General features: G+C 38.7%; 1 protein-coding gene and 1 long non-coding RNA gene across 3 annotated transcripts in view; one reads left to right on the top strand and one right to left on the bottom strand.

Moving 5' to 3' along the window:
• Positions 1-27,581, bottom strand: part of LOC127533083 (uncharacterized) — a 50,454-nt gene that overhangs the window by 9,002 nt on the left and 13,871 nt on the right. The window contains exon 4 of one of the 2 annotated variants that reach the window (XR_007940721.1): positions 7,255-9,861. The exons of the other annotated variant lie outside the window; for it this stretch is intronic. This is a non-coding gene — a long non-coding RNA (uncharacterized LOC127533083). Of the gene's footprint in view, positions 1-7,254; positions 9,862-27,581 lie in introns of those variants that run through there. 2 annotated transcript variants of the gene reach the window in all.
• Positions 1,605-27,581, top strand: part of LOC110957914 (neuronal acetylcholine receptor subunit alpha-7-like) — a 46,615-nt gene continuing 20,638 nt past the window's right edge. Inside the window, exons 1-4 of the mRNA XM_022204153.2 lie at positions 1,605-2,569; positions 12,784-12,923; positions 20,931-20,975; positions 25,996-26,105. Of these exons, the coding sequence (XP_022059845.1) occupies positions 2,500-2,569; positions 12,784-12,923; positions 20,931-20,975; positions 25,996-26,105 (365 nt within the window). The 5' untranslated portion in view covers positions 1,605-2,499. The remainder of the gene's footprint in view (positions 2,570-12,783; positions 12,924-20,930; positions 20,976-25,995; positions 26,106-27,581) is intronic.

Raw genomic sequence — 27,581 nt, 5'->3', positions numbered from 1 at the left:
TTGCAATAGGGCCACCATGAATGATAGAATGATATATGACACTTTCTGAGATAATGTGTGCGTGTGCTTTTCAATATTACCCCTCCACCCTCTTTTAGCACACTTTTTTTGCATTGCAGTTTGAGCCTATGTTTGAATGACATCTTATCTCGGGAATTATTAATGATAAAGGCATGAAATGTTCACTGATTCAGCAGGTATGACACGTACCACAAAGACAAAAATATTGCTCGATAGTCCAATCCAAGTAGAACTGAGTTCTGAAGGTTCTCCAAATGTTTAAATATAACTACAAAAAAATATATATTTTAATATGGGTATATTTTTCATTTTCGGACCCCATTTTGCAGACATAAACCTTGGTTGGAGGAAACCTGTTGTGCAGTTTTGTGTAATTCATTTGTAAACTATCACTGCATTGGATCATTCCAGTAATATCAGCAAAACATGACCAAAGACAAGAACAGATGGGACAGTACGATGTTTTTGGTGGTAAATTTTCATTTGGTTTGACATATATTTAATGGTTTAAATACAGTTCTAAACAAAAGTTTCCATAGATTTGAAAAGATCACATGTATCTTGACGTGAGTTTCCATCAATTCCTTAAACTCTGAATTTTCTTTAATGGAATCATTAAAACACATTTGTCACACACGCACACACGTTCTTTCATAGATATAAGTTTTCTAAAATATGCCAAAATCTGCTCGGTCAAAACTATATGTACATCAATGCTGATATTTGGTTAAATATCCTTTGGCCATTTTCACCTCAAACGTGCTTTCGTTACATAATTCAAAAGAACCATTTATAAAAATACAGATTTTTAAAGTAAACATTATCCACAGTTTTGACCTACGTTGTTATTATTAATGTGCCAATGCGCAAGCTTTGCAACTCACTTTTTACTATTCCTCTGATTTTTTCTTGGAGATTCCTCCAACATGATTTTTGGCACCTCACTCACCCTGCAGCTTAAAGAAAATCCACATAAATTAGATATGAAAATGTGCAGCTCGTTTGGAAATGGTGTGCTATGGCTTTTGTTAGCAATTAGTCATATGGTTTGATGTAATTTGTAAAAACCTGCATTAAAAAGCCTAGTTGAAATGAATGGACAGTCAGTCGGACAACTACCAAAACCCAGACATCTTTGGAACCCTGTAGCTCTATTTTTCTATAGTACTGTGACCATTTGTTCGAGGATCTAATCCATAGTCTGCCTGTCTGCTCTTCTCTCTGCTCTGCTCACTGCCAGCAACCAGTGACTTACAGCTAATTGGCTGACTGATAAGTGGACTATATTTTCAAAGCAAAAGCTCAAAGCTGTTAAAAGGAACTAACCAGGGTCCATGAAACATGCAGGCTTTACAAAATAAATGATATCTTATGTATAATTATATCAGCTAATATTAATCATCAAAAGCTGCATCGTCACATTCAAATTCTCTTCAGAGATTTTCTAGGTGGGACATTACTTTCTAACACTGAATAAACAGTGTAATAAGTAGTGCTATGCAGTTATTATTGGCAAGAGTCTCAACTTCAAATTCCCATACTCACTCTACAAAGGTCACCTCTTTCCGTGCAACTGTGACAGTTTGACAGGAAAACGAGAGAGGGTTTCTTCTTAAAGTGTGTTCTGTCAGTGCTTCACTCTTATTGCAAAAGAGGTCAAAGTTGCAAGAGTAGGAGGTGCAGGAAGTGAATATGTAAAGAGTGACAAAACAGAACAGTTTAAAAGTGGAAAGCTTAAGAAATGAAAACTGCAGACAGTGGGAATCACTCTCTTTATCTGCAGTTTTGAAGGGATTTTTTTCTGTGCAGTTTATATCAGATTCACCCTCCCCATCTGCAGAAGGAGATGAGAGGAGGGGGATCCAATTTTAGGCTGATTGGTAGATCATGGTGACTCACTCATTCCAATAAAGATGAAATAAATGAAAGCAGGCTCGATTTGAAAGTATTTTTCAATGAAACATTTACATGAGTTATAAAAATATAAAAAAAAAGTTTTCCAAAGTTTCTGGGGCGGGGCATGTCGCCCTCTGTTGGAGATGTTTGCGCGTCGAAAATATGCGTGTTCCTTTAGTCACTATCCATAAAGCGGATGAGGATGAGTCCTTAATGACTGGAGGGGACAAATCCTGACGACAGTGCCGGTATTACGCAGCAGCAGTCGGACAGGTGGCTGTCATCATCAGGAAACGCGCAGAGGACGAGATCGAGATGTTTGACAAAAAATCTAGCTGAGCGCAGAAAGAGAGAGAGGGAGGAGAGGTGAATTCAAAGTGACTTCTCAGGTGGCTGCAGACCCAAACACAAGTAGACAGACATCGGGTGTGCCCGTGCGTCTCTTACAGCACCCGACAAGAAGAAATAGAGGGAAAGAGACAGCGAGGAGAGAGAGCAGCACCAGTAGTCTGACAAAGCTGCGCTCCTTCCAAGTTTGACATCTCCAGCGGGATACAGAAGGAGTTCTGCTCCGCCGATGCCATGGAGCCTCGGAAGCGCACTGGATCTGTATTAGTTGGAGTTTACCTGTGGGCGACATTCTGCTGTCAAGGTGGGTCACTGGATCCTTCAGTCTCTGTACATGTAGACCAGTGTCAGAAGATGCCAAAAGAGCGAAGAGAGCGGGATAAACGCAGCTTGGCACTTCATTTCTTGCGTATTTGTGCCATTTGCGCGTTATTTACATGAAGATTCCAGGGAGAGATAAGCACCGCTCCTGCGACAGACTCCGGCTGAGCACACCTGGCATATGAGAAGCATCTGTATGCACCGTGAAAGCAATGCACAATAGATTATTTTTTTGGAAACGGTTCTTGTAGTAATAATTATTCATAGAGGTGATGCCATTCATACATCTATCTATATATAATACGATTGATATTTGTGCCATACTGTGTGTGCAAAGGTGGAAACCTGCAAGATTGCGCACGCCAGTGAGCTTTCTTTAATAGACTGACAACATCTGGCTCACAATAAGGAGGGCGTCCAGGTAATGATGCAAGAAGTCCGTAGGGCCGTTCATCCTTCCAGTGTAATCTGCAGCTAAAGGATTGACTACAGTAGAAGTGGGTTAAATGACCATAAATCTCTGTAATATGTCTAAATCCCTCGTTATAGCCTATATTTCTGCACTGGAGTAGTTACATTTACATGTCACTCATGCATTCTAGTTCTGTTGATACTTTTAGGTATATTTGCAATATTTGACTGAAGTAGAAGGGAAGACAAAATGATCTTGAGACAAAGACATGTCAGATTTGAACAGTCTCAGAAATGAATCTGTACAGCAAACGTGAATTTTCCATAATTTGGACCAGAGCTAATATCCTTTGTTTTGCTTTTAAAAAACAAAACAAAACAAAAAACTCAAACATGCAAACAGGTGAGGGTAAAAGTAGGTTCATCTCTGTATATGCATCATCACAGCTGCTTACACGGGATAGCACAGACTGAGAATTTTGCTTTAAAGAAGCAGCATTGCTATGGCAAAGGCAGCTGAACACGTTTTGCATATTAGAGTGGCTGCAAAGGAAAAGGCATAGTTCTTGCCATATGTCAAGATGCAGTTGCCCCACTGTTAAACTGGATTTCGGAGCAGTTTCCAAGACACTAAAATGAAGTCAGATGCCTAATCACCAGAAATAAACATCTGAAAGTCTTCAAGGAAAACGTCTGGAGAGCCGTGTGCCAAATAGATGCCAAGCTCTTTCATCACTGAATCAAGTGAAGGATTTCTTTCTCCCACAAAGCTTGAGTAACAATTTGTAGGACAGCGTTTCAAGGAGGATTTGCGCTGTCCTGAAATTAGAAGGAGGCTCGCTCATTGATGTTCAGCTGTTATGTGTCCACCCTCTGCTCCTGACACAACCCATCCAATTATCTTCTTGTGGGGAGACAGGGTGTCAAATTTAGTCTGGATCCAGTCGTACAATAGCTCACTGAACATGTGATTATCTGAATATGCAGAAGATCCCTCGCAAAAACTATTTCACAGTTGTAGCTTATGAAATAGTGGAACAATATGTTTCCTTAGTCTGAAAGCAAATGAAGAATGGAAACACTTCACAACACTGACTGTCTACAGCTTATATTTGCTGTCCAAATATTCAGAAAAAAAGCTTCAATGTAAGTTTTCATATGCAGCCATCCAAAATTGGTCTCTCCAGTCTGTGTTTATGTCTGCACTAAAGAAGGTGTATTAGGAATCACCCCTGATGGCAACATTAGGTCAAGGACAATTATTCTGTGAATCACTGAATGTAAATGATTGTAAATGGAAAACAAAATTAGAATAATTCATGGGTCTGCGTCCGTGGTGACTCAGACAGACATCCACGGCTGATTAGTTGTATTTTAGGCTTTTATTCAGCAGCCTCGGACAAGCTGATTGACTATAAATGTGCTTTTTAGTCTTTTCTTTTGCGCGTCGGTCAAGCTCCTAAAGCCAGCGTTAGTAAATGGAGACCAAAATATATTAGATTTTGGCATACAATTGACTCGTCTGTTTAAAACTGCATTAACAAATGTTTTCATGTTAACATTTTTTGTGTCAGAAGTGTGTCAAAGTCAAAAAATGATGTTAGTTTACTCGTCTGTGCAGTTTTTATCTTTAAGCTCTTTTTTTTTTTTTTGTTATTTTGGCTTGCAACTTTTTCCACTTTCTCTTATCCACCTTGTTTCTTGGTGGATAGGAGACCTGATGAATCTGATGCACACCAGGTTAGCTAGCTGGTTTCTGAACATAGTGGAATAGTTAGTAGGACATGACACAAATTTCTCCCAGGAATCTGTGGAGACCAAGCTGGAGTTGCTGAAAGCCTGTTGCTTGTGTAAACAGGCAATTTTGCTAACATGTCCAAAACATAAGCTTTATAATGTAATGATTTGTCAGTGTTTGGTTTAAAGGTTGTTGCACCATCATAAAGTTGCCATAAATTAATTGTTGCAGTGTTAAAGAAGGTTTGCGAAATGTTGCGTGAATCAACTTATTTTCTGTGTTCAGGAATCATGTTTGTATAAAATGCAGCAAGCAGAAACCCTCCTTCAAACGTATTTACACTAGCCAATGAACTGACCTTGTTTGATATTCCAAAAGGAAAAGATGTTGACCCAATCAGATTCAGCTCCTCTGTCTTGCTTGTCTGTTGGATTCTGGATATATATCGATCTTTTACAGATAGTTGTGAACCAGCTGCTTTAATGCGATTCGATTTTAAACTTAGCCAAGTCTCCTCCATGTTTCAGATTGCTTGAGGCTAATCAATATTTAATCTGTCTTTGTGGTGGCACAGTCCTCATGAGTATTGCCGTGATAACTGGTCCTGAGCTGAATGGGATCTGGTTTCAGGTGAATTCCTTCATCATCTTGCAGCTAAGACCAGAACAGTACATATCTTGAGAGGAAGACTATCATAAGACACACAGCATAATGTGATAGAATACATTATTTCAACCAGTAACAGTGAAGTAAAACTGAAGGAAGCATCCATCAAGGGCAAGTTAATAATGTATAATCCAACATGTAGATGTGTGCGGTTGTGACAACAGTATGTAAAGCCTATAAGCAGCAAAATGCAAGTGACAAATGTTCTCAGTGATATTTATCAGAGCAAAGCTGTTTCCTTACAAGAAGAGGCACCAATCGCTATATGAGCCCCTTATCCCATCAGCTACCAGCCTTTTAAACAAGCTTTAATTTTCCTTGTCAGTTGCTGTAAATATTGACACCAGGTTGCCCTCCTGCTTTCATTGCATTCTGTCTGATGACTCCAGTTAGTTGCGCAATGCCCTTGTATTTATTGTTCTTCTTTGTGCTATTCATTTTTACTACTCACTTTAAACTAAACACAACAGTCTTTGGAGGGCAATAGAGATTGGATCTCCTGTACTCAAGTCACTCCTTGGCCCATTGTCCACGAGTGTAATTTTTATTGCTGGAAGCCACAAGCTGTTAAAAATCACCCTCTGGCACCAATATGTGCAATAAGATGGGAAAAGGATTTTGATCAGTGGAGGTTTTTCTGCTCTCCAACAACTCAGACATCTAATTTTCTAGAAAGCTTTCATAACAAAGAGTTTGTACTGCTGTTTGAGGAGACAGGAGAACACAAGAAAAGATGACGTCCAGTTGCATTATTGGATCCATTGTTTTTAGAGTTCGATCCATACAACAGGGGAACACAAGAGCTGAATGGGAATAACTCATGTCAAAACTCTGGCACTTGGTGCGTCACTGATTTGTCACCCCACGAGTGTCATTGTCTGTGATGAGAAAAATGAGAACGGCTCAAACACCTGGTCTTTAAAAATGATTTCAAACGCAGCGTGTACCTTAAGGGTGAACGACTCATAAACTAAATTGCCTTTAAGTTTACGGCTGCAGCATCCCAGCAATGAAAACAGAAACTCTTTTCTTTGTATTTCTGTACAATGCAACTGAGCTTTAATGATTGAGGACTGAATGACGCCCCCAGTGGGCTCTAAAATGGATACATAGGTGGGAAACTAATGCAGTGAGAGATATATATTGTAGCCATATGATACTGACAAATGCCTTCAGGCTATGTGAAGACTCTGTGTTGATGTGTTCAGCGTATCTGTATCGATGGGCGCAGGGTTTATAGATGAAAACTGGAAAACATCAGTTGCAGTCTGGGGGCTACAAGAAGAAGACACATGTGCAAGTGTGGTTAGACCGTGGAAAACTGGGGCAGGACTCTGTATGTCGGTGGGGGGGCTCTGAGGGTGAGATGAATATTCTGATGATATGGCTATCTGTGTTAGAAATATTGAGGATAGGGCCTACCACAGAGCAGGAAAGAAATAGTTCCTCATTCTCATATGTCAAAATCCTGTTTTTTTTTTTTCCCCCCGTCCTCACATTTATCATTACAGGTAGAATTTCTTACTGAAGTCTTTTTGAACACTGTTCTCTTTGTAGGTGCAGGTGAAGGTGATTTAATGTATATTTTATCTAAAAAAGTATTTCATATTTGAAACATGCTAAAACTGAGCACGATAAGACAGCAGAGTAAATATGGAAATATGCTATTGAAACTAAAATACTATCCATATCGAAATAACAACTACATGTATGTTATATTTATGTGTATCTATGCATGCTATGGGCATGTAAAAATACAAACAGACAACACAGCAGCAACCTCTTGTGCCGTTAGCATCAGGTTGATTTTCAACACAGTCCTGCTCACACAGCTGACCTTGAAAACTGCAGCCTTTTCAAGAATGAATGTGATTTTATTGCTCCCCGGAGGGACAATTTACATGCTACAGCAACGCTGGAAACTATCTAAAGGAACAAACAAACATTATATACAGTACACTGCAACACTTAGCGCCATGCACAAGGCTAGTACAATGTGCAAATGTGTACCTATATGTGCATTCGTAATGACTGAACTGTGAAGAGCTTAGTAAGGCATAATTTTTATTTTTAGGAGTTACAGGTAAGGTGTTGTGTGAAAGGGTTTAGTCATAATAATTTGATAATGTAGAAAAGAGATTCACTGTATTTTACTATTAAATATTTCTCAACCAACCTGACCAACTAATTTGATTGATTGATTGATTGATTGATTGATTGATTGATTGATTGATTGATTGTTTATTTGAATGCCTTGCAGCTTTCTGGTCCCCAGCCCATATGGGTGCACAAAACACTTTGTAGTAACCTGAAAGGCCACATGGTGGATCATAATATATAATTCTACAACGGTAATTCTAAAAAGATTACATTTGAAAGCATTCAGTTTTTGTAATGGAAATACCACGATGTATCGAATACAGTGTCCTTTGTCTCAGCTGTTGAGCAGACATTTCTCCAAAGCAAAAGCCTTTTTAAAAAAACAAAAAGCAAAACACAATTTAACATATCAGCATCAGACAACTAAAGAAATCTGGATCTTTCAATGAGATCTTATAAATAAAAAAAGTAAGGGTCGGGTAATAAAAAATGAAAACTCTACAACAGCAGCAGCATGATACAAATGATGCTTTTGAGGACTGCTTTTATACCCATCTACCTCAAATGCCAGTAGGAAAGTAGCATCCAACACACACACTGACTTAGAAAATGTCATTTTAGTTTTGGTTCTCCATAGTAATTATTTTTCATTTGAATGTAATTTCTAATCTCCTTATTAATTTCCTTTTTCCATCGTTACTCACAGATCTTTAATAGTGTTGTATTTGATTGCCATTTTATTATACTGCAAGTTATTTAAAGTCAAGCAAGCCACTCTTGACCAATAGGGTGCATGATAGTAGATTTTTTTTTTTGCTATTTTTTCTTCTCACAACTGAACAAAGTGGTTTCACAGTCTCACCAGTTCACCTCTCTGCTTCACAAGATGTGACTACATCTCATATCCACTTCAGAAGTTCATTTGTTCACTCCAAGAAAAGACCTCATGGCATGAGTCTGGAAAGCATTATTTTCAGGGGCGTCCTCAAAACCTCAAAAACATCCTGCAGCATAAAACATAACTAAGTATACCATTGAATGATAAAGGTTTGTGAATATCCTGATAACAGTTTCAGTTCATTTCGCACAGATCCAAGCCCTGGTTCAGGTGTTTTTACCAATACTTGAATTCATCAAGGCTCATATGTTCAATGAAGACTAAACCAGGAGATGTATCAGAACTTGTATACTTTAAAGCCATTTAACCAAACTCTTCTGCTGCCTGTGTGACTTTTAAAATATTTAATCTGTGTTTTACAGCAATTAATAATAAAATAGTATTGCTATTAAGAATTTTAAAGGATGTAGAAAAACTGGACTGATTTCTTTCATTCATATAACCTCTTAACTGCGTATGACAGACAAATATAGTTCATCATACTGAATCATATAAGTTTATATAAAATATGCATGAAGGAATGTATGGAGAGACAAACTGATTAGTAAATGATTCCTTGACATTAGGCTCAGACTCACTTCATCCTCTCTTCTTATTACAGATTTCTTTGTTGTGAAAGATTCCCTAGAAACAATGTGTACTTGGCTGACAGCGTGACCCATCCAGTCAAAAGAGGTCACTGAGGTTTTGAAGAAGACTTTAAAGATTACTGCCATCATTCTGTAGCTTTGAGGGCGACTGTTGCAGCGCGGAACACGAAAAAGAGTCACTCTCACGCTCAGCCTTTCACATGCCATTCTACTGACAAACCTGATAGTGTAATTCTGCCTCAGTGCAGCAAGGTGAGAAGGAAAAGCTGTAGAGGTCATCAGAAACTTTTCTAAAATCACAAGTGTTCTACCTCTAAAATTTGACAGCTTGAACTGAATATGTACTTCTGAAGACAATTACTGGTTAATGTCATCATTTACAAGGCATAGCATTATTATAAATTACATATTAGCTGATCAGTGGCAGTATGAGTGTTATCTATGAGCAGATGCTGTACATAAAAGGCTTTGAAATACAAGTGAAACTACTAACATGGAGCACACATTACAAAAAACAGAAGAAAACCAAGAGCGGGGAGGAGAAACAACATTGCATAACCACTGAAGTGCAGACATAAAGCATCACATGTGGGACACTGTAAGGATAAATATGCAGCTCTCAGAAAGCTGCCCCAGCTGCAACATAGGTCTTGTCTAATAACACAGACTCCGTACTCGAACATGCTCTCGAATAAGTCGTCTCAGCAAACTAGCAGTCGTCTGCGCACCTGGTACAGTCACGCCTCTGTCAAAGCAATCATGTCTTGAAGGATGTTTGCCTCCTTTCTCGGACTCAGAGGTACAAATTGTTCAGAACTTCCTGTACTTGAATGTCATCTGCAGGCGGTACAAAGTGCAGGGAGTGGACTGATCTGAGATGCAAAAGCAGAAAGATTGAAAAAAAATGTGTCTATCCAATATTTGCTAGAAAAATAAAAATATTTCTATTCAATGCAGAAAATATGACATCATTAATTTTGCTATTGTATATCAACAAAAGTGCGTGCTAGGTTGCCTCCCACCACTCACAGATGATTATGTTTTCACTGACAGAGCTCTTCACTGTTCGGCTTTTTTCTTCTTGGCTCGCTTCACTCCATCGACTCTCAACACTTTTGCTGGCTGCCACTCTCCCCCATTATGCAGATTCTCTGTCACTCTAAGATTTAGGGGCCGCCCTGTCTGACACTCACCAACACCCACAGCACACAAATGCACAGCTAGCTGTCTTTGTTTATTTTCGGCTCATTAGCTAATTAGTCATCCACTCAGTCATTGTGGGTGCGCTCGCGTCTAGGCTGTCACACGGTAATTGCTGGAATATGGTGAGACAACATCTAATTTGAACGAGGGTCACAGGGGAGATGAAGGCTGAGACCTTTTCAGTTGTGGCTGAAATGAGACACTGAAGAATGAGGGAGTCCAGAATTTAGCAAATGTTCTGCTGATGACGGCGTTCACGGGAGAAAAGAAGCTGCTCATCCAAAGTTTTGCAAGATGGATAACCTAAAGCCACTTTCTTTAAAATTGTCGTTATGGTTTCTAATTGTTCTGGTTGCATATTTTTTTGTTTGGAAAAAAAAAAAACAATCCTGATGAAGCTTCCCCCCCTTGTTATACATCACTGTCAGTTGCTGTCTCTTTCATGGGCTAGTATTGTTTGAAAGGCACCAAAGTAGGAACTGTACTTATTTTAGGTATATCTAATGTTACACTGTCTTATTTTGCCAGAGTAAGTAAATTAAAATATGTTCTACTTTCAACAATTCCTCCAAATTAAACAACAAAACATATATAGTCTATCCATGTCCTCTTAAAAAAATAACAAAATAATAATCTTGTTCTATGGCGTGGAAATGGCTTAAGATGGCTTTAGAGAAATGGCAGCAGTTTGTTTTAAAAGATTATTTTATTCAGGTTGGTGTAGCTTTCTTATGCAACCATCACAATCAGATTTTTGAAAATAAACAAATAAAATTTTAAAAAGTTGGAATGTGGCACACTGATTAATTCACACCCTTTAATTTGTGCAAACAAACTGACATTTCAACAATACTGTGTCTGCATCAGAGAATGCGAATTAATCAGTGCGGTCCAGCCCTCCTCTGTCCTTTGCAAGTTTGTTGTCTTTGAGCTGACTAACAACTGATTCAGCTGCATTTTGGTGCAAGGTGTGGGGAGAACCCTGTTTTCAATTGCGATGTTTTTGAAACTGTTTGAAATGAGAAATAAGCCGCAGTCTTCCTTGCTGAGGTCCGGTGTTTTGCCCTCCCATCCATCCACCCTGACGTCCAGAAAATGATGCTGTTGTTTGTCTTAGATGGACTGTACTTTTTAAACTTTTAGTGCGAATTTATGAGGCCAAAATTGGTTCAAACAAGTAACTTTAAGAGCTGTATTGGCTACACAGTATCGCTTGCCGACATATGTGATTGTGGAAATAAAGATCAGTTTGAACTTTTCTTGAAATACCATGTTTGGTACAGTGTCACTCCTTTTAATATTGGGCTGACAAAATGCTAAGTTATAGCATCCATGTATCAGTCTCACTTAAAGTACACAAGTGTCTGTTGGGGAACATTCAGACGGTCAAAATGAGAATTATTTGTTGTTAAATTTCAACATGAAGATAACATGGAAGCAACTTGTAACTTTGCTCATCAGCAATATTTTTGGTCTACTTTTGCATGTGAAAATAGCAAAAACATGGAACCTTGGCTTGCCATTCTTGCCACAAATCAAATTCTCATATTCTACTAATGTTAGAGGCCTCAACAGTTGGTGAAATGTCGACCAAAGGCTGCATCTTTAATACTTACAGAAATACATCTATACGTTTACACTTAGAGGAACTTACTAGGAAAATACAAGAATTTCCAGGTCTGAAAAAGGTTCTCAAGATTTTACAGAACTTAGCTTTGGAGCCACTGTAAGTATACTCTAAACAAAATCTGAGACTGCACAGCGAAATACTTCCTGAATTCTGTCTGAATTGTTGACACCAACTTGCCCAGATATTTCATTCTGATACAGTGAGTTTTTAGGGGTTAAATCATTGATTGGACAGAGATATGTCCATGTTTCTGGATTTCTGATGTAGATTAGCTTCTACAGTGTTATGATGTAAACTGCACAGTTGGGCTGCTATGAGATTCTCTCCCAACAGCCACTCAGTCAAAGCCTTTTTAGTCAAATTACACGATGACAGCAGCACCCGTGAAAGAGAAACAACGCTAGCAGCATGGTGCCAAAGACAAGATATGCCACTTTCACAACTGAATGCTTTGCTTCTGCATAAGGGACTGAGCTGTAATAGTAATTCTTGTGAAAAACGGATGCCTCGTTGTTCAGTGTAAACTTCTTGATGAGGCGTAATGAATACAGGAGAGACTAAACCAACTCACTGTCAACACAATTAAAGTTCAGTGAGTTAACACTGTGCTCATTACATTGAGCATACTGTGACTTAATCAGGATTTCTTGAGGGATCCCGGCACTGCACGAACAGTGTTGTAAATAATTACGATAATGGCGCTGATTAGATTACAGGCATTGTTATGTGTGCGAGAGCATTTTGAATGTTTTATTAAATTGCTGGGTTGATTATTTGTTAAAGATGTAACAGAACCATTTAAAGCTGTCGGTTCCTCTCACCCGCTACTCTTCCCTTTCGTTTCTACTCCTGCTGTTATCTTGTTTCTCATTTCTGCTCTCTTAAGCTACAAACCACTTCTGCCATCTGTAATTTTCTCTGTCATCGCCTTCCTATTGTAATTGTCCATTTATTCTCCCAGGATGTCTTGGCGGTGTCCACCAGAGGAAGCTGTACAGTGACCTGATGGTGAACTACAATCGACTTGAGAGACCTGTTCAAAACGACTCTGCACCAATTGTGGTGGATCTTGGCCTCACACTGCTGCAGATCATCGACGTGGTGAGTGTGAATATGTTTTGTAAAGTACTGAATATATTCAAACACACACAAAAAAAACAAGGATTTGTGCACACGACAAAAGAGCGAATTAAAAAAACTTGCGTTGAACACTCTTCATGAAGCTTTTTGCATCTAAAATGTTTGTTTATGTTGAAGGTTTCCCATTTGATTTATCAACAGTGACTGTGTTGCATGCCAGTGCATATACCTTGTGGTTGTAGTACTTCATCTTCCCCTGAACTTAGAACTGTTATACCACCAGTGGCTGCAACCACTGAAGTGAGAATATTCATCTTTTAAAAGCGCAAGATCTTTGTTTCTGCCCTCTTTCCTTTTCACATGTCAGGCGCTACAGGCCCTCAGTCCTTTCTTTCACTCAACTAGAAAATTCCCTCTTAGCGTTGAAGATATGCCCGCTCAATTTTTTGACCTCATTTTATTTGCTTCTCAGCTGCTCTTCTCTCTCCCCGTCTCTCCCTCTTTTCCCACTCTGACTATGACCATTTCCATGCAGCTCTTTAAATTAATTTCAGAAACATTTGAGAAATTACACATATTTATTTCCCTGCTGAGTAAGAGGTCACTTTCAGTCTATGCATTGATGTCAAAGTTGGGAGAGCGTTAGCTTAGCTTAGCCTGACTTTTTAATGCAAAACCTAAACAGTGAAAACATCTAGTCTGGATTTTTACTGCATTTGTAGACAGAAAACAAAGAAAATTTCATATGTGATGTGAATATATAGTACTTGAAATCTGCAAATTTACTTGGGATGGTGCAATTTGATGCAACTTTTTTGGGGTTTTATACCTTTGGACAGAAACCAGGATAGCTATTTAGCCTGATTTTCAGTCATTACACAATGCGACGCTAACCAGCTGTGGCCTGAATTTATATTTAATGTACAGACATGAAAGCTATTTCAGTGTTTCTCTTTGAATGGGGGCTGTCACAGGTTCAAAATTTTGGATGTGGTCGGAAAAAGACTCCAGGAAAATCAACCTAATCTCACGAGGTTTGAAACACACCTGATCCAAAACGCAGTCGACGGAAACAGACACCGAAAGAGAATACAAAAAACAGCAACAGCATGATGCACTTTATCTAAGAGAAAATTTACAGCTAGAGAAACTAATTTTGCGATTTTTTTGTTATTTAGACTTGTTGCACCAAAAATACAAGCTTTTATAACACACCACATGCCCGGGTCTATTTAAATCTGCTCAGGCATTCAATTATAGTGACACACAAGCCCAACATCAACAAAAAGAGATCCTAAATAAATCGAGTAGACTAAGTTACTGAGTCAATGTCAAAATGTCACAAAACTTCTTTGAACAATTTTTGTACACTCTCAAAAGCCGAACACCCCTGTGTTTCTCCCTTATTTTGGTGTATGCCATTTGAAGTGTTTTCCTGAGAGAAAAGCTTCATTCAAAGCACCATTTCTCATCTGTGTGCCCTATATTTTACACCCACAAACACACACAGCAACTCCACTTAGCTCAGTGTGGCCCACAAGTCTTCCTTACTGCTGTTTTTCAGTCTTTTTCATGTCAAAGCTGCAGCTCTTAAATCATCACTTCTGCGGTGTGGGTAGAGTTTTCTGTCACATCAGTGATGGTTTGTTTTGTTGCTGCGGTGTTTTTCCTGCATCTCCTCCTGCTTCCCATCTCTTGCACCTACCCTCACACAGATCCACACACAACCTCCTCCTGGTTCGCCCCACTACGTAGCCCGAGCGCTCAACCAAAAAACCCAAGCCGACACCCCGTCACATCTCTGAGCCTGCCCTGTCACAAGACGTGTACGTCTCCTCATGATAACTACATGGTGGTGGGAGCTGCACACTGGACTCTAATATAAGATTCTCATTCTATTATTAATGTCAAGTCTCCTACAGCACATATGAAACAACATCTTAATGCATTCGTAGAGCTTGCAAATGATGGAGTGGAGACCCAGAGTCACAAGGCATGACGTTCTCCAGAGAGAACATATGGCACTTTTGAGACATGCGACATGTCTATTTAGAGCTTCTTGCTTTGTTTTGAAATATTGTTTAGTTTCATCGTTATTTATTTTCTTATAAAATATATGTCAGACTAAAATTTTTGTCACTGCAGTTGCGTTTTTTTTTTGTTTTTTTTTTTACACATAAGTCACAGTTTTGCAAAAAGCCAAACATACATTTATTGAATATACTGTATGCTGCAAGATGTATATGTCTTATGCACTGTTAACAACAATGTTTGCTGGCTTAATTCATAATGGATAAGTTGGCAAAACCAGATAAATTAATGCTTACTGGGCAGTAGTAAATAATGTATTGCTGGCTGGGCTTGTATGTGTGTAATATGGCCTTTCATTCCTCCATCTGCTCCTGGGTAACTCTCCTGCCGTGGAACTGGGGCAGGTTGATGCCCACAGACCGAGTTTACCACCACAAATAATAACAGATACACAAACAGACTGACAGACGAGCACATGACTGGTCACCATCCAGGATAAAGAGCCACCGTGAGCCTTCTGGGTCACTCCATCTCACATCATCTGGGCCCTTCTGCTCCACCATGTCTGATTTGCTGTAATCTTTTATACAGAAAACTACAGATATTTAAAATTGCATCTGTGAAATTTTAGAAGGATATATGAAGTACTTTCCAGATCATATTTTAAAAGAAATTGCATGTTAACCCACTTTCAGTACATTCTTTTCCACATTGGAATTTGAGGCATTTTTTTGAATGGCAGTATCAGCATCTCAGGAACTATTTAAGACAAAAGCCTGAAATTTGCGCTGTTATTTCTCATCATGCCATTAATTCAGAATCTATAACACTGGACAAGTAGATTGAATGATGTACGATTACGGGTGAGTTGAAAAAGGAAAAACAAAGAAAATTAAACCATCAAGTCGTCATGAAAACCCCATCTCTGAGCACACATAAACAACCAACCAACCTCCAGAACTCAACCTTATCATGTAGTAATACTTCCCAAAGAAATTACACAAAACTGCATGACCTCCAAACCAAGGTTAATGCCTACAAAGTGGGATCTGAAAATGAAAAACATTGCCATATGAAGTTTTTAGACAATCTGACACTATCTTTGTGGTACAATTTGTCATACCTGCTCAATCAGTCATGAAAGTTCTTTTCACTTTTTTACCAAGCATTTCAGAATGAAAAGCTTTGTATTTATTTTATTTTGTGTTATTGTGACATACAACTACTTATCACTTGCCCTTACAGAACTGAAGATATCAGTAACCATCTTCTGCATGATCATTTTCTTTTGTTAATGCATGCTCAAAGCGGCGACATTCTGCAATACAAGTACTTTTTCTTATTAAACTATAACTACTGTTTTTCTTGTCGTAAGAAGCTTATCTTAGTCTAAACCTACAGAATTCTTCTGCACTATGTCAGAAGCTGAAAATCCTACATTCCTCAGAAAAAAAAGGTTCTTTGGGAACTCTTTACCTCAAATCACGAATTCCTCATTGTGTAACAAACACATCTCACATTACAATATACAGAAAGCAACCTGCAACGTTGAACATAAAAGCATTCTGATTGCCTGAAATTCAACAAACGTGTAAGTAATTGATTATGAACAGATGATTAACATATTCAGAAATAATAACCTAAAAGATCATAATTGATTTACTTTCACCTAACTGTAGCAGGCGAGCGTCACTGTAGGATAATTTTCTCAGTAACATTATCTGCTTCGCAAAGAACACCTCAGATCTGTAGCAAAAACTGTATCTGTATCTCTAAATGTTTACTTGGAAAGCTAGCTTGGATCAGCAGCACAGAAGCAACTGAATGATTATAATAAAATAAAAACACTTTCTGAACACGACAGGCAGCAGTGTGTGTCTACGCTCTTCCATGATCACACACTGCTACTTGTTACTTTCATCATGAAAGTAACACTGCTGTTTAGAGCACAGAGTGATAGAGTAAAACATTGAGTGTCTGTTGCATCTAACTGAGAGAATATCATAGATGCGTAATGAAACTAACAATGCTGGGACAAGGAGAAAAAGGCACAATCCAAATCTACTGCTGCTTGAGGACCACAGACAGAGGCATGAACTTATCAGAACACAGCACACTTAAGCTATTAAAATTTCAGAGACATGGTTGAGGCCCTAGATTTTCACTCAGGTAGCCTTGACTAACATATTACCCCTTTTGTCCCTGTAGTGCAGGGGTGTCAAACTCCGTTTCCTGGAGGGCCACTATCCTGCATGTTTTAGATGTTTCCCTCTTCCAACACAGCTGATTCAAATGATCAGTTTATCATCAAGCTCAGCAGAAGCCTGATAACGACGTCTCTGCTACTAGTTGGACAAGGAGGCAGAGTAGAAAGATGCATTTTTGTCACTTGGCAAATCTACCGTTTTGTTTAGTTTTTGTTTAGTTTTTTGTTATAAAACAGTAGTTTGACATTTTATGAGTCACAGCTGACTCACTAGCAGCTTATCGGTTGTAACAAAGATCATAGAAAGTTGTTACAGAATCTGGTGACTGCAAATGTTTAATTTTTGCCAAAATTTTAAAGCTGATTTTGCTAAAATATCCAGATTTTAAGCTCATAAAATGACAAAAAGTTAGGCATGATTAGTTTAAGGGCTCCTAAAGGTTAAAAATCTGATGGGTTGTTCTGTTTTCACTGTTCGTTGGGATGATACATTGAGCAAATTTTGAAAAAAAAAAAAAAATAGCATGCCTTTCAAACCTGCCCATGGGTTTTAGGCTTCAGAGGTTTAACAGTAACACATTAGCTTGGTGATCATGGTGTCACTTGTCTCTTAATGAGTCTTCTCAATGAAGATTCACATGTTCAGAAACATACATGATAGCAGATGCTGCTTTGCACAAGACAGATGGCAGGTTTCTGAGTGTGTTCTTGTTTAATTCTTTCAACCCTGACAAAAACAGGATGTATAAGAAAGATGTTTCTCATTGTTCCCTTGTAAACCAGGCCATGCTGCATTCTCTCTACACAGACTCTGATGTCGTTCAGCAGATACTCGATCACATCTGTTGAAGCGTTAAAGTAAGAGGGCATCTCATTCGGCCTTCACACTGGTGAAGATTTGTTATTCAGGAAATTGATTGAAATCTTAAGTGAAGACGAGCGCAGGAAGCACAATATAGGATTCTGAGATGTGATCTGAGGGTTTCGTTTCTTCACTGTTTGTTGATTCAGTATCTTTAGAACACTGATCCTCTGATCTGGATTGAGGTAGGAAGGGATCCCGTTGTTCCCTGCTGGGGGTAAAACCCAATAAATAACAAAGATAAAAATCCAATTCTGAAACAATGTACATGAAGACTTACACTAAAGGACCAATGTTTGTGTGTGTATATCTCTCTCTCTCTCTCTTTATATTTATATATATTAACATATATATGAGAAAATGTTTTTGTCCTTGACCATGTGATGTTGGATGACATGCTATAAAACACAAGGTGCTTTCATTGGATGCAAGTGACCATCATTCCCTCGCCATCCTATCTCAAACCAATCACAGCAGATTTATGAGGAGATTAGAGTGTTTATAGCGGGAGCGACAGGACTGATATTGCCCATTGCAGCTGAGCGAAAGCCCACAAACCACTACAAAAGAGAGGTCAGGCACAGAATAGACCAAAAAACACAGCAAAGCCAAGTCTCCACAATTGCGCTAAAATGCTGCTTTTGTAAAACACACAATAGGAGGTATGAGGCTGCTCTATTTCAGCGGCGGAGAAGGGAGTCTGTTTAAAAGAGATCAGAAAGGACAGGTGGAGATAAGCTTGGAGAGTGGGGGGAGTTAGGGAGGAGGGTAGAGAGGGAGGGAGGGAAGGCAACAGTGTGAGAATCGATTTTCACTACAGAGAAAAGTAAAATGGGTGCGTTTGTTTTGTTTGTCACTGATGACACTGAGTTAAACCATCTCTGGATATTGAGTAGACATCCTTATAAGAGGCCCACAGAGCATTAATGGATTTCTATGTACAGTGGAGGGCCACACTGGAAATATGCACCTGATGTCTTGATATCTCTGGATAGCTACCATGTGAGTAAAAGAGCATCTATTAATATTAATTTTAGAGGTTAATTAAATTGTGGTGACCGCAAGAATATAAATAACTGAGGATAACTTACTTCTATTCAGAATTTCCATTGCAATCCTATCTTTGTCAGAAAAAAATCTCATTTTAGTAAAGGATTGTGAGAAGCCAGGCAATGAGCTGGAGAGATTCTTCATCTGTGAATAATAAAGTTGGTGATTTGAGAGATGATAATTTATTATTAGTTGGGAACTTTCAGATAAGCTGGTGCCAAATTCACCTGTATCAGCTGTTAGAGCAACAAGTCCTTAATCACATACATGTTTAGGAGCAGTCATAGTTAAAGGCTTCTTGTGGAGTTTCTGTGCATGAATAGGTCCGCGGAGCATCTTTTTGTTAGAGAGCAGTTTTACATTTGTATTATGCACATGCACAAACAGACTTTTGGTCCAATTTAAATCGTACAGCTGGTTTCATGTTGTCCTGACAGCTGGTGGTGGCAACAAACATTAAGCAGCAATGTGCCTGCAAAGACAGCAAAAAAAAAAAGGTTGCTTGCAGTCAAGCATGGATGTAAACAACAAATTCTTTTAAAATTTGGTTTAAAATCTGCATTTTTAATTATTTCATGAGGAGGAAAATACATGTGTTAGTTTTCAGTGATACGTATATGTGTAAAAAACTGTGAATATAAACATCTTTTTAAAAGACAAAACTCTTGCAATCTTAATCTTTTTTTAGTTTCATCAATCTTTGAATATATATATATATATATATATATATATATATATATATATATAAAATATGTATATATATGTGTGTGTGTGTGTGTGTGTGTGTGTAAGCTAATGTACTGTAATCAGACTTTAATCAGGAATCCATTTATCTTTTAAAGACCTTTTTCCAGGGCATTTTGAGGAGCTCTCCCTTAAGGTTATATCTAAGCACGTTCATATGTGGCTGTTTCACAACATAAGAACCTCTGAACCTCCCAAGCGGGAACAAGCAGGCTGAAATGTGTGTGAAACAGTGCGATAAGAAAGAAAACTACACAGAAGATTAGGTCTGAGAAATGGCAAAAAGTAAAGCGAGTAAATTGATTTCATGAACGTATCACAGGAATATTAAACGAAAAGTTTTCAAAGAGTTGGACCAGCTGCATTATTCCGGCTTCAGTCACGGGTAGAAGATAATGTGATAAGTCACTTTGCTGGTTCTATGAAAGTAAAAAACAAGTGAGATGCTGTTGTGGCAGTTTGCACATTTTTCCAAGTGTAAAGGAGCAATAAAAGGACAGGCACTCAGCGGAGAAGAGTGTAACACAAGGAGCAGAACTTGTCGCTGTCATGTAGGATTCTACAAGACAAACCAAAGGAGTCCATTCCCACCTTAGGTTGTTTTCCTCATCTTTCTTGTGCTGCTATTTCTGACCTCTCTCTTTTTTTTTATTATCTTGAACCATCTCAGCTTGTCTGTTCTGCTTTTCTTTCGGTCAGTCTTGATTGGTCTCACTCTCTCCCTTTTCTCTATCTGACCCTTTGACCATGAGCTGATCCTTCAGATACTCTGCGTATTTCTGTTTTCTTGACATTGATATATAGAAATTGATATAAAGTCATCTCTTCTTGTTTTCACTGTTTGCTGGCAGTAGACGTTTTTGTGTGCTCTCTTTGTTGAAATGTTTCAGTATTATTGAAAATGCACATCTGTAACTTCTGTTGCGTGACAGAAAGAAAATTGTTGTTTCGTGTCATCTGGGTTTCTCTTCATTTCCGATAAATCCAATAATCTCGCATTGTGTTTATCAGATGTGCAGAAATGATATCTTTTTAATTTTCTCTCACCCTGCAGAATATTTTCAGTTCCTATCTGTTCACACCACATCTACTCACTGCTGATTATCCTCTATGTCTCCTTCTGCCCTCCTTCTAGGATGAAAAGAACCAAGTGCTGATCACGAATGCCTGGCTCCAGCTGGTATGTCTCCTCTCCAACTACTTTCTATGCGATCACTGTGTGATAATTGTCACTTAGGATATTTTTGGAAGGCAGGTGCGTGTGTCCTGTAGTTCTGCCATTCATATTTTTTAAGAAGTGTCCACATCTGACTGCTTTTGACGGCATAGAGCCAGGCACGATTTATAGCTGCAGCTAATAACCTTTATGTCTGGATCAGAAACAGCTTCTGTTTCAACACAATTTAAGACAAACAAACACAAGCTAAATTAGTCTTCATTGTCTCATGTGACAATAGAAAATGCAGTTCATAAGTTTCTGTCAGACATTGTGTCAAATGGTTTCTTTGCTCGTTGTGTTTCTTTACTGCAAAGTAAATACATAGTAAGTTGGGTCAAAAAGGATATTTTGCGGATTGTTACGTAAAAATAACATGACATGGTAAGCCTATTTATTGTCAGCAATATATTCGCAGGGGATGGGGATAAAAATACATTTTCAAAGACAGTCTGTTAAGACTCAAGTCTCCGACACATACCAGGTTACTCTCTCTTGCTTTTCAAGTCTTCATATTTTACATCTGCGTTATTCACAAAGTGAGGCTGCTGTAAATGTTGCTACACCTGTCAGCTTTTGGCACAAATGCAGTTTAAATAATTAAAATAAAGTGTCTTTAATGTTAGAGGTAGACAAAGGCAGACATTTAATTTTAAACTGCAGCCATCATTTCTGGTGGCAACTGTTGCAGGCAGCAGATTTTTTTTTTTCCTTCAGTCGTAGCTAGCCCATTAAGATAACATTAGCTTCATGAGGTGGCTGTGACCAGCTGGCACATTAATGTTTACAACCGAATCATTAAAACAGTGAAAGAAGTCCTAAATAAATGCTTAATGGTTACATCCGTGGCATTATGCTAAAAGGTTGAGGCTAAAGCCACATGCTGGCAAAAAAACAAAACAAAACACAACTGACATCCTTGCAAGCAGAAGACATGAAATAAAGATTGGATGTTTCCTGTCTTGCAGTGAAGAAGTAGTCAGTCCAGGAGATGTACAAATGAATTTTGAGGTTACAAATTCAGTCAAATGCAATGCTATTTTTTATGATTATGGTGGCTGATGTTGTTGGTGTGTATACTTCGAGTATCTACTTCCAGAATGGAGTACAGGCCAGAACTCCTAATATTATAAACTCTTCTAGCCATGATAAAAACCTGATATCACACTTCAATTCATTTCATTTATTGATTTTAGACGGATGCAACCTCAATACCTCTTTAAAATCCTAACATCATTCACACAACAGCTCATTCTAAAAGCCTGTCAAAGTGTGCCACATTTGGCGTGCCTAGTTGTGGTTGCTAAGCTGTAATCATACAATCGTTGATCTCTTAATGAGCTGTCAATTGTCAGATTCTTTGCAAAATTCGTGCAGAGTACCGTACTGCCATCCAAGCATGTTAAACTGAGCTGCTTAGTTGGCCACAGCGTTTCTATGGAAATATGTTTTACAATCCTCAGTAGCTTAAGGACAATGTTACATCAGAGCAGCCAGGTAGGTACATCATCCTCATTATCACAGCAGCCGCAATCAGAGGAGCCCACTGAGGCTGTCACATCAGGCCGAGGTGGCTGCTGACTAGCTTACAAGTTATAAATGAATCAATTATTCAGGAATTCACCTCTTTAATGCCAGCGTCTACTTTGGTGCAATGATTTAAGGGGGCTTTGCAGGCGCAGCAGTTTTTGAAGGAGACTGAAGAAGTACATTAACCAGCTCAGTCAGATGGAGAAGGGGCAGGTTCACCTCCACTGAGTCGTGGAGGATTTTAGGATTACAGGTTTATCAGACAATGCATGCCCCACATCTGAATGGATGGAATTTTATGCGGTTTTTAACTGTCAGAATCGTAACGAGCTTAGTGCCCCCTTTTTTTTTAAAGAACAAGCGGTACCTTTGTGTCCTTCTCTTTAGCCAGCTTTCACAGATGGAGTAGTGCTTGTGAAAGATTAATATGATCTCAATCATCATAAATCTGTGTCAGTTACATTTTACGATATCTGTCAGAGATACTTGTTCATTCAATGTACTATTAAACACCAAACTATTCATACCCATGGCAAATTTAGTTTTATAGGTAATTGTTATTTGACCAATATGTTTCTTCTGCATAAACCTATGACAAAAAAACACTCAGACATTATGTTTTTAGTAAAAATGCCTTGTCCAAAATTGTTTATAATCTTTCTCAGTAATCAATGGCAAAGCCTTTATGTGCAACCACAGCAAGTGTAGTCCCAGTATTTGTTAGCTTAGAAGATTTTTCCATGTCTCCACTGGGATTTTGGATCACTCCTTTTTTTTCTTTTTTTTTTTTTTGCAAGAATCTTCAGGTCTTTGAGATTGGAAGGCTTTCTTGTCATCAGTTCACATACTCTCTGGAATTCAGGCCTGGACTCTGGCTGGGCCTTTTCAAAATGTTTTATTTAACTATTTTATGACCACTATGGCTGCATGTTTCAGATAATCTTCGTGTCAGAAAGTCCAGTGCTGCCCAAGGTTCAATTTATTCTGCATACTGCCCGAGGTCTTCTTCCACAACATCAAAGTAGTCCTCTTTTCTCATGATGCAGTTTACTCTGACAAGGCTATCTGGCACACTGGCTGAAAAACATCCCCACAGCATTATATTTATACCACCATGCATGATTGTGAAGCTGGTGTTCTTCGGGTTGAATACTTCTCCTTTCTTTCGTCAAATAAAAGCCACATCCATGTATCCAGACAACTCTATTTCCATCTTATATGGACACAGAATTCATGACCAAAAGCATTCCTCTTTTTCCAGAAGAGCTCTCTTGGTGCCCGTCATGAAGAACTGGGTTCCTCTTTAGTTGGCCTCCACAGAGAAAATGTTATAATGGAAAATGTTATAATTTTAAAAAAAATGCACTACAAATAAAAATTCATTCACTTCCATTCTTTTTGATTGAAAGCAGAGCTAAATTAAAGTGATGGGAAGTGTTCTATTGTTGGTTTACATGCAGTTTCTTGGAACAACAGGAAAACCTTTAACTGTGATTAATATTTCATGAGCAATTTATCATCCAATTATTTCCCCTGCGTTCTGACTGTTCAGGTTCAGGATGCTCTGCAGTGGGAGCTCATTTGTTGGTGGAATGCTACGTGCACATTAGAGAGATCATTACAATGACAACTAAAAAAAAAATCTATGAATTCTAAATGATTCATGATCCCAACTATTTCAGATGTCACTATTCTGGGACGTGTAATACACATACCTCACATCTGCATATTACACCCTTAAACAAATCATTCTCAATCTTGCATTCGGAGAGCCAATTTCACACTCCCTTAATAGGAACCTTGTTGTCTCAAATTAGGGATGCTTTCTTAAATTTCTGTTATGCAACTTCACATCTATTCTTAGACAGCTGTTATCTTACGTAGCCCAGTGTCCTCCTCATCTGTTCCTGAGCTGTGTTTAGTTGTGTTGGCTGTTAGTTGTGCTTTCCCAGCCAACAAACATGAAAAGAAGCACCAAAGCGCCAAGGCCCACAGATGACAAGTGTAGTGATTATTAGTTGCATGAGTGGAGATGTATGTCAGCATGCCCACTTTAGATGGATGGAGTCTCTTTGAAGTAAATGTGAATTTGGTTTGATTGTAAAATCACTGCTATGGACAGTAGGGCATTTGCAGAGATATGTAATGTGGAAACATGCTTGCACACACATACATCAACAATCCTGAGGGCACAACCATCCAAACTAAATAAAAAGCAAGAAAAATTAAAAAACACACTATTCGCATGCCTGCACATGAACACACATGTGCATATAGGCACAAACAGATGAGCACAGTGTAGCTGTGTCCACATTAGCAATGGGACAGTGGCTGCTCCATAGGGAATGTGCCCTATGGCTTCAACATCTGAATGCCTCCATCTATATATGTAACCCCATATACAAAGACACACAGAAAGACACAACAGCAACAAACACTTACACGCCCAGGAATGTTCTAATATTTAAACCACTGTTCACACATCATGTTGCAACAATGTATCAGCAAATGAAAAGAGGCAAAGGGGCAACCCACTCACTATTTGTGCTTTTAAATGCTGTGATGCTGTGTTCAGTCAGCTCATTGCTGAATACAGACCCGGGCATTAATGAGATTGCAGGGGGTCAGTGCAACCAGCTGTTGACTTGGCAGGGTTTTAGTGCCAAGCTTGATTATGAGACAAAAAGTATGAGCCAACAGCTGAATTAGCTTGTGTAAAGGGAAAATATTTGACTTCTGCTGGTTTAAGGTTGATTGTAATTGTTAAAATAAAAAGAAAAGGAAAAAAAAAGGCAAGTTATGGCTAATTTGGGGCTGTGCAGTAGCTCAGTGGTTAGCACTGTCACCTCATAGCTAGAAAGTCCCCGGTTCACATTCCAGCCAGGGATCTTTCTGTGTGGAGTTTGCATGTTCTCCCTGCGAATGTGTGGGTTTTCACCAGGTACTCTGGCTTCCTGTCTAAAAACATGCTGAGGTGATTCTAAATTGTCCGTAGGTGTGAATGTGAGTGTGCTTGTTGTGTCTCGGTGTAATAGCAATAGACTGGTGACCTATTCAGGGTGAACCATGCCTTCACCCTAAGTCAGCTTCACCCCCCTCCTCCCTGCGACCCTAATGAGGATTAAGCGGTGTATAGATAATGGATGGATGGATGGATGGCTGGTTAATTTGCTCTTGCAACGCTGTTCTGTGCCAGTACTTATATATTTTAGGAATAGACGTTATGATACACAGCTAATTCAGTATGTGCGTCATTGCACAACACATTTTGCGCTGGTGCTGCAATTACTAAACAAGACATCAATAACAAACTGGCTTTGTTTGCTGGGATACAAACCAAAGACAGAACTCAGTAAACAGCTTTGAATTTGGCATTGGTTTTTGTCCTCATGCTCATGTTGTCGCCTCATCATAAGCTAATCCTTTTTTGACGACTCTCTATCATTTGTTCTAGTATTGGACAGATATTTACCTCGCATGGAACCCAGAGAGCTACCCAGGGGTTCAGAGCATCCGCTTCCCCTCCAATATGGTTTGGGTCCCAGATATCCTGCTGTACAACAGGTGGGTTTGACTTTTCTTCTCTTTTTCCTCTTGTCCTTCTTTTTGAATGATCAAACTTGCTGTAAGTTTAGTCCTTGGTAGCCTTAACTGGCTGCTTGCAAGTTTACAATTTTTAACCCATAAGAACCCACGGTGACACCAGTGTAACAAGCACTTTGAGTGCCCCAGTCTCTTCCTTGCAAAGCTTTATGTCTGACATTAACTCATTAAGTCCTTTAAGAAAAAATGGGTCTGGGTTCTTATGGGTTAAAATTATATTGATAAAAACTACAATAGTACACCTAGTTATATAGCATTAACTTTTTGCACAGGTCTCCTATTACCACATGGATCAGTCTGTGCTCCTTAGATCATTCAAGGACCCAAGGCTTTGAAATAATCTACCCAGAAACAGAATTAATAATCCATTTTACTTTGAGTTCAACAAAACATTTGATAATGCATGCTGACTTTAAGCAAAGGATTCAGAATAGGCAGCTAAAAAATCCCCCCCAAAAAACACTAAACCTCATTTTTGTTGGTAATCACATCAGTAGCTACTGGCCACCAGAATGATCAGCATTTCGGTTTGTCTGTCATTGCTCTTGCTGTCTTATTCTATTTTTGCACAATTTCTTTATTTTAATGAATTTCTTCAGTTTGCCTTATGTTTTTTTCTATTTTTGTCTTGTAGTTGCACCAGTGTGTTTTTGCATAAAAAGACACATTAGAGAGTCAGGGCTCCATCTACCTAATAACACAGAGGACAGAAATATTCCCCAGATGATACTTCACTCTGGGTTACAGCCTTGTGTAATGAGATGCTTGAGCTGATTCCCTCTGGGAGGACATAAACCATAGCTCCCAAGAGGCTTTTGCATCTGTTGCCTGCAATGGGCATTAAGAGCCTACCTACTGAACATGTTGCACCAGCTTGAGAACAAAGGACAGAATTTAATCTATATTCAATTACTGTGACATTTCTTGGTTAATATAAAAAAAATGTTACTCCTTTCTTTTCTGTACAGTATTTCTGGCATTGTCATACTCAGGTTCACATGTTGAATTCATACACAGGACCTTGGTTCAGCTCATTTCTTTTTAATACTTTTGCCAAAGAATAGGACTTTCATGGCATGAAGGAGAAATAATCTGTCCCTTGAACAGCCCACTGGTTTCTTTGATTCAGAGGTCAGTCGAACAGAACTTCTTTTCTATTCAGTCGGTTTAGATGGAGATGAGCTATTTCTCCTGCCTGGTTAAACTGCAGAGACACCAAAAAATAGGCTGCGAGGTGTTTCTAAGATTGGTTTTCACAATCTAGTCTGGACTCACTCAGTTTCAAGAACAATTCAACGATCTCCCAAGATTGCCAACGGCAACTTGAGCATTCTTTAGAGTCCTTTGTGTTCTGACGTTTTTCCACGCCATCAGCTTTCAGAGTTCTATAGTATTTGTAGACAGCTGCAAACAATGCAAGCAAATACACCCAGAACA

The sequence above is a fragment of the Acanthochromis polyacanthus genome, chromosome 3 (assembly GCF_021347895.1).
Source record: "Acanthochromis polyacanthus isolate Apoly-LR-REF ecotype Palm Island chromosome 3, KAUST_Apoly_ChrSc, whole genome shotgun sequence".
Classification (NCBI taxonomy): domain Eukaryota; kingdom Metazoa; phylum Chordata; class Actinopteri; family Pomacentridae; genus Acanthochromis; species Acanthochromis polyacanthus.
This window is presented reverse-complemented; position numbering and strand designations above follow the sequence as displayed.